Source organism: Sapajus apella, unplaced genomic scaffold, assembly GCF_009761245.1.
Source record: "Sapajus apella isolate SASKATOON/1434 unplaced genomic scaffold, GSC_monkey_1.0 scaffold40, whole genome shotgun sequence".
NCBI lineage: Eukaryota > Metazoa > Chordata > Mammalia > Primates > Cebidae > Sapajus > Sapajus apella.
In genome coordinates this window covers 12,143,288-12,159,032 of record NW_022436980.1, presented here as the reverse complement: position 1 = coordinate 12,159,032, position 15,745 = coordinate 12,143,288, and the positions used below count along the sequence as shown (strand labels likewise).

Below are 15,745 nucleotides of genomic sequence, written 5' to 3'. Positions count from 1 at the left end.
AAAAGGAGTGGGAGTATATAGCACATCAAAACATTTCATTTTAGTCTACCGTGAATAAGTAGAATCCAAGTTTATTATATTTTAAGAAGACAATTTCATTTATAACAAACACATCTTGGTTTAAAAAAAAAAAAAGGTCTAAAAAATTGACTGAAGTGAGTCATACCTGGTAAGATAATCAGCAATTTTAGGATTCTTAAGGAGATCCATCAGTAGGTCAACTGAATACTTTCTAGTTAGAGTGCCATCACCGTTTATGAGAATATTAAATATTAGTTGAAAAGTCTGATGAATGTTTCGAGCATGGAACAGCTTAAGGACAAATTAGAAAAGGCATATTATACAAAAAAATTAAGTTGACACCATCCTAAAAGGTAAAAATAAAAATGTCTCAATGACTTTTAAAATATCAGACTATAAACTTCAGAATAAATGTGAAAATTGTATTTACCTTTTCCCCCACCTCTTCGTTTAATGTCAAGCTGTATAATATTGAAAGTGCAAACACAACCACAGTTAAACTACTATGGGCCAACAAGGTAATCAGAGTTCGATAAAAAGATTTCACATTACTCTGAGGGAACAAAAGTTAAAAGATAAATTAGAATTATGAATTTTATATTTTGGTTTAAAAAGTATATCCTGCACAGGGTAGGCCAACTTTCATTAAACATCATTATCAACTCTATTAAACGATTGTCGCATTTAAAAGACAAATGTTCTACAAAAGAAATTTAGATCAGAGATAATTTTAAATTCAAAAATTGTTATAAACAGAGTATCTAGAGAAAAAAATAATTTGGTGAATATGTGCAAACGAGTGGGAGATAAATTTTTGCGAAGTTCTGTCACCTTAGAATAAATAATTCAATGATGGTAAATCAGAGTGTCAATGCTAATAATGGGACACATGCAGAGTGGAAACAAAAGAGCTACCTTAAATACCTAGGAAAAGTTGTTAAGCATTTGTGTTAACAAAAGTACTGTAATGAGGAACTCTCATAATTGCGGTAGAAGCAAAAAAAAATTCAGCAAATCAAGAATTTGTTTTCCATTACACACTGTGGAGTAGCAATTAACTTTGCCATATTTGCTGATTATCATTTAGATTTAAGAGATAATTGCAGGTGTGAGTGAGATGGGTACTTTCATATATTACTGACAGTCATAGAGATAGACATAATCTTGGTGAATAGCAGTTTCTACACATGGAACTATGAGCATGTTTATTCTTCCTTATATTTAAGTGTTTCCTAAATATGAACTTTTTTTTTTCAATTCAGAAATTGACAAACACATACACACTATACATACACATACACAACACACATGGTAACTCCACCTCCAAAGCAAGACGAGGTCAGAAAAATGTAGCACTTGAACAAGTGAGATACTAAATTTAAAATAAACAGGTAATGTTGAATAGCATAGCAGGGAAATTGTTCTCAAAGCACCTTAAAGAATCAGTGACTTGCTTGATTTAATATACTTCTAAAAGTGATTCAGTTAAATTCATGTGTGTAACTTCACTTATCACAAGTACTGTTGGTTCATACTGAGCACTTAACTCATGAATCTTTCTGGTGGAGTTGCATTGATTTTGTGGAAATACAGACCGAGATAAATGGGACTGCCAGTGATGTTTCTCTCTTCTAAGAGCACAAAATAATTTAGTAATTCCTGTACTACTCAATGTGATAAACAAGGGGATGCCATGCTAAGGAAAACTTTTAGAAATAAGTATTTGCATTAACCCTTTACACACAGTCTTCAATACAACATACACGAAGGCTGAACTGCTTCAAGTTATTTATATGTCAATCTGACTCTTCATTAATTTTGATGGGTCAGCTGATAAGACAATAATCCTTGTTCAAATTTGTTTTAAAGAAAAAGATAAAATTTTCTTTACAAACAGAATTTATCATAAAATAAGAAACATTAAAAATTCTTACCAATGTCTTTATGTGTGTTTGAACAGAAAGATTGTGCCGACAAAGATTTGCCAATAATCCTAGACAAGGCATTTTTAACTCATCTTCAGAAGATTGACTGTTTTTTTCACATTGGCGTTTTGTTTAAAAGAAAAAAAGCATTAATATCATTCTAAGTCAAAATGATATAGTTTATACATTTCAATTCCTTTCTATATGCAAAAAAAAAAAAAAAAATCTAGTTAACATGGAAAGCCAGAGAAGCTCTGAATAGTTTTGACCCTTTATCTTACGTTTTGAAACAAAATTACCCAATTCAATTCCATCATGAAAACATGAAAATAACTGCCAGCGTGGACCATATGCTGTTTAATCAGTATATTTTCCTGTAAGAATAACCAAACAATTTTCAGTTTCAGCAATTTTTTTCTGGCCAAGTCAATTCAGTCCATAAATTTTTGTTATGAAAATTAAAGCTGCTTTACAGCTTTTTTTTCCTTTTTACATTTTTTTCACCAAGGAATGAGGTTACATACTTTACAACTTTCAATCCTTAAAATCATCTGGGCAGAACAAGTAAGAATTGGAGTCTTATTCAGTTTACACAGTTAGAAAATGTTATCTTAGAAAAATTGATCTACCACATGGTTGTAGTTTAAAAATAAACAAATAGAGTATTTGGTTTTATGTTTGAATGCATACTCACATGTGATTTATCAGGAGCATAATTAATTCATCTATATTGGCACCAGAATAGAAAATTTTGACATTATATGTTAACTTCTGTAGAAGTTGAATGCACTGAGAATAAGAAAATAGTTATAAATATAATCAAATAAAAGCATTGCCTGCTTAAAATAATGGACTATCAGACACATTCTGAGCAGGTCCTTTTCCATTTCCTAAAACATTAAAAAAAAAAAAAAAAAAAACCATATAAAGTAATACAAGAACCTTAGGGCTCTTCCCTCAATTCACATATTTCTATGCATTCTGTCTTAGAGCATGGTTATCAACCTCATTCAGTCATCTTTAACTTGAATGCAGGTTGAAACACACATATAGAGCCCATCAATTAGAAGACACCCTTTTTCACATTTTATCATCTCTAAAATTGCAAGTCAATTTAGTTTGTGATGTTTTTCTTTCTTACAATTGACATTTTAGAGTCAATGAAATATGAATGAAGAGCTTTGAAACTATATTAAATAGACTATATCTACAGCTTTAATTTTTAAAGAATGTTTCCTCCACAGATTGAGACTAGATGCCAACTCACATTACAATTTTAATATAAATAGCTTATGTCTCAAAAAACACAGACATCTGTGTTTATAAGTCAAAGCAGTTACAATGTAGATTTGTTTCTCTTCAATAATAGTGCTAGATATGGATAAGCTTATCTTTTCTAGAAACATTTAAATTGTAGCATGTGTGCAACCAACTTTTATTGTGAAGAACTGTGCCTAAACATGTAGTATTTATTATATGGCATATACACTGTAAGTCAGCAGTTTATGACAGATACTATCAATTTTGATCTGACAATAAGGAAAGGATATACTGTGTGGGTGTATATACCTGCAAAAACACTGAATCAGTGTGGCTGCTCCGACAAATCACTCCGGCTAGCACACTATTCAGATTGTATGTATTCTGAAGACAATCTCTGGTTTCACTGTCTACAGCTGTAAGTTAAAATAAAATAGCACAAAATATATCATTTTCTTGTAAGGTTTTCATGGATAATGTATTTCATATAAATTATCATTTAAAATGGCATAATATGGCTATTTTATTTGCCAAAACACAATTCAGAAATTCTAAAGATTTCTCTATGTAAAATAAACTAGTATCAAATTAAAATCTTTTAATTTGAATATTAAAAGATTATCATTTTATGGTATATTTACACAATGGAATACGATTTGGCCATACAAAAGAATGCACGTCATCTGCAGCAACATGGATAGAACTGGAGGCCATTATGTTAAGTGAAATACGCGAGAGACAGAAAGAAAAATATTGCATGTACTCATTTATGTGTAGAAGCCAAAAAAAAAAAAAAAAAAAAAAAAAGGTGATCTCATGGAGGTAGAGAATGACAGTTACGAGAGGCTGGGAAGAATACAGGACAGCGTGTGGTGGCGTAGGGTGTGAGGGGGAGCTGTTAGCAGGGAAATGAAGACAGGTTGGTTAATGGATATAAACACACAATCAGATGGAATAAGTTCTAGTGTTTCATAGTAGAGTAAGGTGACCGTAGTTAACAATGCATTGTACATTTCAAAATGGTTACAAGTGAGGACTTGAAATGTTCTAAATACATAGAAACGATAAATCCTCTTTTCTGATGGATATCCTAAATACCATGTATTGATTGCCACATACTCTATGCAGGTAACAAAATACCATATGTACCTCAAACTTTGTAACAATATTATATATCTGAAATAATTAATTTAAAAAGATTATCATTTCAATTTTTCTGTAAACCCCAAATGCTTCTAAAGTATAAATGTTCGAAGTGACTGGTATTCTCGTTCAGATTGTTGGTGGATGTTAGAAGTGGAAGAATCTTTTCGGAAAGCAATTTAGTAATGGTTATCAAATTTTCAAATGATCTAGAAATTCTACAGGAATTTATCTAATAGAAACACACTAATATCTGAGCAAAATTACACAGACTGTTCACTGCACTCTTGATTCCAATAGCAAAAACTTAACGAACGATGAGTGCCCACTATTAGGGGGTCATTGAATAAATTATGATACCCTGTAATTATGGCACTAGGCAGCTATTAAAGATACTGATATGGAAAGAAACATCTGGTGCTCTGCAACACCATTTATGTTAAAAACAACCAATTAAAGATCCAAAATTATTGTTCTGTGACAGCAAAGAAAAATATCTGCAAAGAAATATATCAAACTATTAAATGAGATTATATCCCCAAAAGTGAACAAATGAGGGCTGGCGGTAATCTGTACAGACTCATCCAGTTTTACTCTATATCTAGGCTAATTTGATAGCCACTAGCCTTCATGTGGCTATTTAAATTTAGATTAATTAAAATCAAAGATTCAGTTTCTTAGTCCATTACTCACACTTCAAGTACTTAATAGATACATGTGGCTAGGGGCTACCATATTGGGTAACACAGTTCTAAAACAATTCTGTCACTGAAGAAAGTACTGTTGGACAATGCTACTTTGTATTAATACTTCTGGGTCACTAGAATTTTTTAAACTATGCATATATTATTATTGTCACACAAAGAAATATCCCCACCACCATGTCGCAAACTGGGGTAAAGTGATCAGTAAATGAACATTTAAAAACTAAAGCTATGGGGGAAAAGATAGAAAAAGCAACAACAGCACTTTTACCTTTAGTTCTAAATTCAGTGTAATTTATTACAGAAGGACGATTCTTTGATCAGTACCTAAACTTTCTGGTGGTATATTTAATACCGACATTATGTCTGGGTTTTTGTTTTTTAATTCAAAAGTAGTCCAGCATTTCCCAAAGTGCATTCTTTTCTGTAGAACACTGAACCTTTCACATGCTTCTGATTCCTCAGCCCAATAATTTTAAGAAATGCTGCATAAAATATTTCCCTCTTTCAAAAGATTCATAACGCATATTAGATTGAGAAATCTTTGAAGGTGAATCATTCTTTAAAAGACTAAGTTGGCACTTTAAAATATTGTTTACACATCTCCCAAAAACTAAAAAAAGAGAAATTAAATGCATTACCTAGTTTAGACAGCAAACTGATAATACTTAATATCAGTGAGGCACTTATGTTTGGGTCTTCAAGTAGCTCTACAAGACAACTCAAGCATTCACTTGTTAATATATGATTTGATGTAAACAGTTGTGTGAGTTTCTGTCCAGAAATTACCTATAAAATAGTAATCAAAATGTGTTAGTTAAGAAATGGCAATTTTCATCTCTTCTCTATTTCAAATTAAAAACTCAGTTCCTTCAAAGTACCATTGCTACCTTCCCAATTTAAAAACTTCACACATGCTGTGAAAAATTCACCCCTGCCTAGATTACCTAATCCCTTCCTTGTAATCATTTTTGACTGGATGTCAGTTTAAAATCATTTCCACCAGGAAGCTTTCCCTAAGCTTCTTAGGCTACCTAGGTTAGGTCTGCCTATTATATTATCCTATAGTACATTATATCTCTATGCCCTAAGTTAGCAAACTTTTGAGTATCTAGCAATATTTCTCCTTCACACTACATTGAACATTCGATGAAGGCATAGACTACAAATCTGCACTCTACAACCAATATATTTAGTTTGCAAATAAATTCTAGTACATTCTACCTACTTTGAGGGAGGAGAATGAAAAAGGAAGCTCAGAGGGTAGCTATGGGATTATTCCTTCTGCTTCTTCTCAAAGATAATAGGTGATCTTAGAAGTTAAGCAATTACATAGCTGGGCATGGTGGTGCATGCCTGTAATATCAGCTACTTGGAAGGCTGAGGCAGGAGAATCACTTGAACCCGGGAGGCCGAGGTTGCAGTGAGCTGAGATTGCACTTTTGCACTCCAGCCTGGGCAACAACAGCAAAACTCCGTCTCAAAAAAAAAAAAAAAAAAAAAAAAAAAAAAAAAAGTTATGGGATTACAAAGAAGGAAGTGAAAAATGAATCTTTTTTTAAGTAGCCAGGCAAGGCACTGAAAAATTTTATTTCTGATTATTCCATTTTTTTTTTTACTTCTTTCTTATAATCTATAAGCCACACACACAGGCACACAGGCACACAGACACAGACACACACACACACACACGCACACACACACAGAGTGGGGGGGGGGGGAGAGAGAGAGAAGAAAGGAAGTAAAGCTGGAACTGAAGACCAAAAGCAGTTGTCAAAAAGTATGAATTTTCAACATGCTTTACAGATGTATTTATTATAAAGCACATATTTTCTACAAAGATGGAAAAAAACATTAGTTACTTTAGAATAAGACTATATCTATCCAGAATAATTATTTTTTATAAGATCAAGCCTAAGCAGGCTGCTATAGCATCCCTCTCATCTTTCCTTTCTGTATCCTTCCTTTATTCTCTCATCCACGTCAGTTTTTCTTCTAAAGCTTTGCTGATAAGAGTTTCACATTATCTGTTCCCAAGGAGTGTTTTAACATTACTAAAGTAAAAGTATGTAAGAGAAAAAAAGTCCAAATATAACAGTATAGACACCAGTAACAGATATTCTGGGGTAGAAAATCCTCTGGGCATTATTACCCTGTTGCCTATTTATAAATCTAGCTCTCCAGAATAAGACACTTTCTGTTTTAAAAAGGATTCTCCACAGGACTGGACCTGTATCTCAATAACATAAATTGTCTAACATAATAATTACATGTACTAGGTAAAATAAAAATTGCTTTACAAATGTTCCCCTTCACTCGTATATATTGAATGTTTTAATACAAAAATATTTTAATAATAACTAATACTTATATAGCACTTACTCTGGCCTAGGCATCGATCTAGGCACTTTACATATGTTAACTTTTTTTTCATCTTCATAATAACTCGATAAGGTAGGTGCCACTATTTTGTTTTGCAGGTGAGTAAACTGAGGTACACACTGATAGCAAAGAAGCACAACTGGAATTCACACCATATCCAGGCAGCTTGGTTCATGAATTCATGCTTTTAGTCGCTACACAAAACTAGTGCTATGAAATACCACCATTAAAAATCGGATTAGCTCAGCTTTCCCAGTGATCAAACATTCAAAGCCTAGGTTCTGTATGGGGCCACAAAAAAGTATGGGAGAAGTACAGAAGAATGAATAATCTCCTTTCACATGATACCTATCTCCTCTCTTTGCATCCTTAGATCTTGCTCTTATGAAGTCTACACAAAGACATTCACCATTAAAAATACAAATATTGTCAACCAAAATGGTTAAAACTAAGAAATATAAAAACATCAAGAGTTGGTGTGGATGAGTGATGGAAAATTTCACATATTGCTAGTGGGAGGGTAAAATGGTATAATAGTTCAGAAAATCGTTTGGCAGTTTCAACTAAAACGAAACATATGCCTACCCAATGCTCTAACATTCTACTACTAAGTATATAAATGCGAGCATATATCCACAAAAAAATGTATGAAATGTCTACAACAGCTTTATTTATAATTCCACTCAGAAATGTAAACCACCCAAATGCCTATGAACGGGAAAGTATACGTAAACTGTGGTACACTTATAAAATAGAATTCTGCACAGCAATTTAAAAAAAATGTAGTGATACATGTGCAACATGAATTTCAGATTATGAGTGGAAAAGGCGAGACACAAGAGTACGTATCGTGTGAGTCTACTTACCTGAACCTTATGTGAAGAGACAATGATGAAACCCTATGGGGCTAGAAATGCTCTATATCATGATACAGGTGGTATGTAGTCTACCTATATGTTAGCTATCTATATATGGTAGCTATGGTACCTATATGTTAAAAACTATCAAACTCTTCACTTAAGATTAATGTACTTTATGCTCCGTCTGTATGTTATCTCTTAACAAAAGTCCTTTGGAGTAGTAACCTCAAGCCAGTGCTCTTCACACCTTTGCCACAATGGTAGGAAAGTTTTCTGTAAACCTCTTGAAAGTTTAGGAATACTGGGAAGACCTCATATTTTGTTTAAGCCTCTTTGTTTTTTTTGAGATTGGAGTCTCCTTCCATCACCCAGGGTTGGGGTGCAGTGGCGCAGCACAATCTCAACTCACTGCAACCTCAGCTTCCCAAATTCAAGAGATTCTCCTGCCTCAGCCTCCAAAGTAGTTGGGATTACAGGCAGCGCAACCATGCCCAGCTAATTTTTGTATTTTTAGTACAGGCTGGGTTTCGCCATGTTGGACAGGCTAGTCTCGAACTCCGGAACTCCTCACCTCCCACCTTTGGGAGTCCCAGGTGATCTGCCCACCTCGGACTCCCAAAGTGCTGGGATTACAGGCTTGAGCCACTGAGCCTGGCCTTAAGTCTCTTTGAATTCACAAACCCTTTATTCGCAAAGAAAAGTAATGTTTCAAAATAGCATATAAAATGCTTAACTCCCAATTTTTAAGTTAAACTGACGGCCTGGCTTCTTCTGCATCTTCTGGAGTCTATACTGATTCAGAAGCAAAGCCTTAAGCATTTAACAACTAACACCTTAATTATTAGGTTTGCGGGTACTCCTTCAAGTAATGGTTGAAAAAGAGAAAACGAACGTACTTGGGAGAGGGGCACCCCTGTGAAGCTCAAGAAAAGACAGACATATTTCATACAACAGCAGCTTCACTAATGGCTGTTGTTTCCGTGCTACTTGAAATCATTTTTTTTCCTGTAGGATTTTACAAATTGTTGGCACATAAGTCTTCTATCATAGGGTTAATATAATACAATATGTTTTAAAATTATGTACAATTCTATCTTAACAGAGGACAGCTGTGACAAAGAGAGTTAAAATGAGCCTTAATTGAGCTGAAAAAAAAATAAACTGAGGTCAATGTTAGTTTGAATTCCATAAATGCGTAACAAATGACAGCAGGAGATTAAGATCCTAAAACAAATGGAATAGTCTGGACACACATCACTAGAACTAACAGAAAAAAATGAAAGCAATTCAGCATTTCAGGATTAAAAACCTGAGCAATGTATTTTGGTAAAGAAAAAGAATTAGGCTTACTAGGAAGGGGGACTGCTCCTTAAATAAGGCTGAAATAATGTTTTTCAAGTCTGAGTCCAACCCGAGTTGAAATAAAAGCGGTAAGCAACAAATTCAATTATAGATTACCGAAGGGCAAAGCCAAGTTTTAATCATGACTCGCTGTCATTGAGAATCGTTATGTATTGAGGGCTTGGTTTCGTGGGTAAAAAACAAAACTAGAAGCAAAGGGAAAACAAGCTGCGAGCTTTGTCCGTTACCTACCCAAAACAGCCTAAATTTCCCAAACTTTGGTCCCACTCCCGCTTTTCCTGGAGCCTTCATTGGGCGCTCCTGCCTCTCGCTGCGGCCAGAGGACCCCCGACATTCACTCGCCTTTACTAGTACAAAAAGACAACAGAGGGAGCGAAGGACTGTCCTTTCTTTTCTAGGCTGGGGCCGCCACTCCCCTGCCTCACTGTGAACTAAGAATTACTAGGGGGAGCCCCATCTGTCCTCCACCCCGGAGCCTCTCACCTCCAAGTGCCGCAAAAGCTGAGTGGCGTTCGCCTCTGACTTCACGGCTTTGTACTGGCTGATAGTCAGAAGCAATGACTTCAAGCAGGCCGTGGAGTCCATTGCACTGGCAGCAGCCCCGCTTAGGGACCACCACCACCCAGCCTGCGCCGGCCTTCACCTTTCGCCGCGCTTTTTTTGATTTCTTTCGGCCCCACCCCCTCGCTCCCTGAAGCTTCCGGATCCGGTCGGGCTCCGGAAGTCCCTAGGCCCCCTGGGTGACAGTTCTCGGTGACGGCCGGGGTGGGCCGGGGTCGAGGTGGCGTGTGGATCCGAGAGGGGGCTTGGGAGCTGCCCCTGCTAACCCCCACTCGTCTGAGAGGCCGCGAGGCTTCAGCCTGAGATCCCGTGACGGCGAGAAATCTCGCGATATCTCGGGAGAGGAATCGGTTAGGCGCCGGTATTCCTACCTCAGCTGCGCGCTGTGTTTTAGTGCGCTTCCTCAGCCTTCGTGTTGGATGGCCAGTTTTTCCTTTGTGCGTCATCCTTTACCTGAGAAATGGTCGCTTGCCCCTAGTCTAGACACGGTGAGGAGCTCTGAGCAATCTTTGGGCCCTAGTTTCGAGGCGGCCTGGGAGGGGCCTAGCTTTTCAATCTCTCCTCCACCCGCCCCTTCTGCCGGGGATGGTAGTTTCTCAGAGATCCAACCTATGGACATTGGCGTTCTGTGGCAAGTTAGGCATGCCCTGACGATAGTATTTATCACATTTATTCGGGAAGGCCACCTCTTGCTGACCCTGGGCCAGGTATTGCTCCGGAAGGTGTTCTCGTTAGCATCAGTTTTTGTAAGTGAAGGTGTCTGTTTCTCTCTGGCATGATTGTTTTCTAATTTTCGATGTCTACGAAAGTGGCATTATTATTGACGTTTGTTTTTAATAGGACATAGCTTAATATTGTTGCATGTCTATATAATGAAGTGAGTCAGTTACTGGTTTTGGACCTTTTTGCTTAAAATTTCCTAACGTCGAAAAAGCTTTGAAAACCAGGGTGCAGAAATTTTAAGAATAGCGTACATTTCCATTTAATTAAGTCATTTATCAGAAATCATGTTTTTTCACTTCAAAAAACATTTTTTGAATTCCCAGATTTTTGAAGACAGGTTTGGTGTTTCGTTTTTGTTTTTATAAAAGTTTAAAACTAAATCTGAAAGAATAAAATGATTTAACCAGTTGGGACATTCATGTAAAAAATCTTTGGGCAGCTTATGTGTTCATTCATGCTTTCATTCATTCCGTAAACAACTGTAGAGCATGTAACTTGGGTTAGAAATTGTCAGTCACAGAACAGAGATGAGGAAGTATCCCCTGCTGCGAGGTAACTGTCTAGTAAGGGAAACATACAAAATGGATAATACTTTAGAAATTCACGACATAAATGAGAGGCACCATGCAGTAATGGTAAAGAGTAGAGAGCCAGGCTGCTTGTAGATTCTAGCTCTACCTTCGACGATATGACTCTAGGCAGGTTCTCATCACTGCTTCAGACTCATCATAAGGTAAAATCTGGCCAAGAGAAATACCTGTTTCATAGGACTGTTCAAAAAGTAATTCATTGAGAGTCTACAATGCGCTAAACACTTTTCTAGACACAGTAGACTCACTGAATAAACAAGAATACTACTGGCATGCAACTTACATTCTGGTAGGGAACCAAGTAAACACAGTAAGTAAGAAAAATTATATAAAGAGACAAACAGACGTTATTACTCTAGAATCATGCTGGTAATTGATAAGGGAATGGGAAGGTCAGAATAGACCTCATTAAGAAGGCAACATTTGGGGAAGTGCTTCAAGGAGTTGAGAAAGGGAGCCGTATTTTAGGGGAAAAGGTTATTAGAGGAAATGGCAAAGCAAGACCCTAAAGTGGGTTACCGTGTGCCAGGAACAGCAAGGATGCAATGTGGCTAATGTAGAAAGAATGAGGAGGAGTAGAGATGAGGTCCTATACGGCTTTGGGAGATGGTTAAAAAATGAATTAATCGATGTAAAGTGTCAGCTGTCATCTGGCGTATTTAAGTTCTCAGTGTTACAGTCAGTGGCGCATTGGCAAATGAAATAATCAGAGTTTGATACTGTTATCAAACTAAAAGTCTAACAGACTTTTCATCTGTAATGACAGGTGTGTCAGCATCATTCCCATTCAGCGCCCCAAGGTAACGCTCAAAGCTGCCTGCTATCAGTGCCATCTTTGTTGGATTTTAACTTAAGCAGTCAAACAAATTTTGCATTCTCTTCTGTATTTAATATCAAGTGTCTTTCTAAAAAAGTCTTCACCAAAATTGATGTTGTAAGTTTGGTAAGATGTATCGTTTCTACCTGTGGTTAAGTCTTGACGTTTTTAATGAGAGATACTTGTATATCCTAATTTGAGAAACGCCAGTCCATACCCTTAGATTTCAAAAAGGGGGAAGAAAAGGAAGAGAAGGCCAGGAGCAGTGGCTCACGCCTTTAATTTCCAGCTTTTTAGGAGGCTAAGGCAGGAGGATCTTGAACCCAGGAGTTGGAGACCAGCCTCGGCAACATATTCAATGAAACCCCATCCCTACAAAAAAATGAAAAAATTAGCTGGGCATGCTGGTGCTCACTTGTAGTCCTGGCTACTCTGGAGGCTCAGGTGGGGGGATCGCTTGAGGCTGCAGTGAGCTGCGATTGTGCCATTGCACTATGGCCTGGCAGACTGAGACCCTGTCCAAAAAAAAAAAAAAAGAGAGAGATGAGTCGGGGTCCAGATGATCAAAGGCCTTATTAGCCTTAAACTTGGACTCCATTCTGAAGTTACTGGCAATCTGTGGTTTTAAACTGGCACCTGGTCTAGTCAGGTTTGTTTTTAGCTTGATTACTCTGGCAGCTGAATGAACTGTGATTTGGGGGAGGATAAGACTGGAAAGAGGGAGACTCATTTTCTGGAGCCTTCTAAAGCATAACCAGGATAATTAAGGTGGAGATAGAAAAGAGATGATGAATTTGAGAAATATATATGAGGTAAAACAGGTAGGATTTGGTGACTGATAGTGGATGTGAGGAGTGAAGAGAGGGATGAGTCTAGCAGATATTCTAAGTTTTTAGGTTGTATGAATGAGAAAATACAGATACCACTGAGTTAGCTAATAGAAAATATTAAAGGTATGCCAGGCATGGTGGCTCATGCCTATTATCCCAGCACTTTGGAAGGCTAAGGCAGGAGGATCTCTTGAGCTCAGGAGTTTAAGACCAGCTTGGACAATATGGTGAAACCCCATCTGTACTAAAAATACAAAAAATTAGCCGGGTGTGGGAGGTGCATGCCTATAGTCCTAGCTACTCAGGAGCGTCGTGAGAGGAACACTTGAACCTGGGAAGGCAAGGCTGTGGTGAGCCATGGTTGCCCCACTGCACTCCAGCCTGGGCAACATGGGCAGCAGGAGGGAGACCCTGTCTCAAAAAAAAAAAAAGTAAGAAAGTAGTCAGGGTATATTTTATTTTCAATGAAATTTTATATAGTTTGTCATACCACCTTGTTCCATTGTCATTATGTTTATTTCTCATTACGTTTATCCTAATAGAGATTGGTTTATGTAGATGTTCTACCTGTATATCATCTGCAAATAATTGCTTTATCTCTTCCAGTATTTGTTGTTTTACATTATTGCATTAGTGTAAGCTCCAAAATATGGAAAGTCATGTTAACTTTGAACAGCTTTGTTATATTACTTAATTCAATCAGAATGAATATTACTTAATTTAATCAGAATGAAAAGTGTTTTAACACTTGGTATAATTTGTGCTATTGGCTTTTGATACTCATCATGTTTAAGAGCTTGGCCTTTATATCTGTTTCATTCTAAAAAATGTCTGCCAAAAATTATCCAGTTTTCACATTTATATATTTTATTTTTCACTTTAAAATTATAACACAGTGGATTATGTTGCCTTTTGGTTCTTGGGATAAGAATAGTTTATACTTACTGAGCATTTGCCATGTGCCAAGCACCATTCTAAGGACTTTCTACTTACCTATCTAATCTTTATAATAACCACATGCTGAAAGTATTATTATGATCTCCATTCTACAGATGAAAAACTTAAGACAGAAGAGGAGGAAGTAATTTGCTCAAGGTCACAAAGACAGTAGTAACAATCCTATGTTTTCTCTGCTTCAGGTTTTGATTTGCTGGTATTTTTATTCAGGATTTTATTATAGATATACCTGTTCATAAGTGAACATTTTCAGTAATGTTTTTCTTTATCCCCACATCAAATTTGGGTTATATGTTTCCTTTGAAAAATAAATTGAAAATGTTTCATCTTTTTTTATCCTATGGGATAATAAGAATCATAGAAATTATCTGATTCTTGTAGGCTGTACACAGTTTGCCTGTAAAATCATTAAGCTTGATAGCTTATTTAGTGGTAGATGGTAGAAATTTAGAAAATATTTGAATTTTTCTTGGTGTTTTTATTTTTGTTTATTTATTTATTTATTTGTTTGTTTGTTTGTTTTTGAGATGGGGTTTCACTTTATTTCCCAGGATAGAGTGCAGTGGTGTGATCATGGTTCGCATGGTTCGCAGCCTTGACCTCCCTGGGCTCAGTTTATCCTCCCGCCTCATCCTCCCTGGGACCACAGGCATGCCCCACCATGCCTGGCTGATTTTTATATTTTCTGTACAGATGTGGTTTCACCATGTTTCCCAGGCTGCTCTCTAACTCCTGGTCTCAAGTGATCCGCCTGCCCCAGCTTCTTAAACTGCTGGGATTATAGGAATGAGCTACCATGCCTGACCTTGAGTTTCTAATATAGTTATAGATCTGATCATTTATTCTATCTTTCCTTAATTTTAGATATAGAAGGTTTTTAGTATAAACAATTGTTTCTCTAGATTAAAAATTTACTGATAAAAAGTTGCATTCAGTATCCCAGTAATTCTCTTAATCTCATAGTAGTTTTAAATTTCCATTTTCATTTTAATGTAATCTATATTTTTTTCTTAGTTGGGCTTTCCAGGGGTTTTAGGTACATGTGCAGCTTTGTTATATAGGTAAACTTGTGTCATGGAGGTTTGTTGTACAGATTATTTCATCACCTAGGTTTTAAGCCTAGTAACCATTAGTTACTTTTCCCATTTCTCTCCTTGTTCCTACCCTCTGCCCTCCGATAATGCCCAGTGTGTGGTGTTCTGTATGTGTTCATGTGTTCTTATCATTTAGCTCCCATTTATGAGTGAGAACATGCAGTATTTGATTTTCTTGCATTAATTTCCTAAGGATAATGACCTTCAATTCCATGCATGTTCCTGAAAAGGACATGGTTTCATTTTTTATGGCTGCATTCTTTACTATATTTTTAAATAAAAATTATTTATTTTATGTCACAAATTTTATATTTTGGTTTTGTTTTGTGTCTTCACAGCAGAAAGTAAAGGCTAATATTTCAGAAACTTTAAAAAAGTCAATAGCTAAAGTTAACATCTGCATTTTACTTAAAATATGTATAATAATTTTAACCAGTCAGGTAAATACGTTTTTAAAATGCTAACAGTGATTTATTCATCAAATGTTTATTGAATGTCAGTTCTTTTCCAAAGTGG

At 36.2% G+C, this 15,745-nt stretch overlaps 2 protein-coding genes across 8 annotated transcripts in view; one reads left to right on the top strand and one right to left on the bottom strand.

The window, feature by feature from the left end:
* The window catches only part of CIP2A (cellular inhibitor of PP2A), a 39,492-nt gene extending 28,987 nt beyond the window's left edge, over positions 1-10,505 (bottom strand). The window contains exons 1-8 of one of the 2 annotated variants that reach the window (XM_032299173.1): positions 10,141-10,222; positions 9,889-10,004; positions 5,695-5,842; positions 3,516-3,622; positions 2,641-2,735; positions 1,956-2,052; positions 452-574; positions 167-312 (exon numbers count right to left, since the gene is read on the bottom strand). In XM_032299173.1, the coding sequence (XP_032155064.1) occupies positions 167-312; positions 452-574; positions 1,956-2,052; positions 2,641-2,735; positions 3,516-3,622; positions 5,695-5,842; positions 9,889-9,948 (776 nt within the window). In that variant the 5' untranslated portion in view covers positions 9,949-10,004; positions 10,141-10,222. Of the gene's footprint in view, positions 1-166; positions 313-451; positions 575-1,955; positions 2,053-2,640; positions 2,736-3,515; positions 3,623-5,694; positions 5,843-9,888; positions 10,005-10,140 lie in introns of both variants that reach the window. The other variant, XM_032299172.1, reaches the window with a different exon arrangement.
* DZIP3 (DAZ interacting zinc finger protein 3) overlaps positions 10,403-15,745 on the top strand; it is a 106,460-nt gene continuing 101,117 nt past the window's right edge. For 3 of the 6 annotated variants that reach the window (XM_032299164.1, XM_032299171.1, XM_032299169.1), the window contains exon 1: positions 10,827-10,964. The gene's annotated coding sequence lies outside the window, so the exon portion shown is untranslated. Of the gene's footprint in view, positions 10,423-10,551; positions 10,707-10,826; positions 10,965-15,745 lie in introns of those variants that run through there. The other 3 variants (XM_032299168.1, XM_032299165.1, XM_032299167.1) reach the window with 3 other exon arrangements.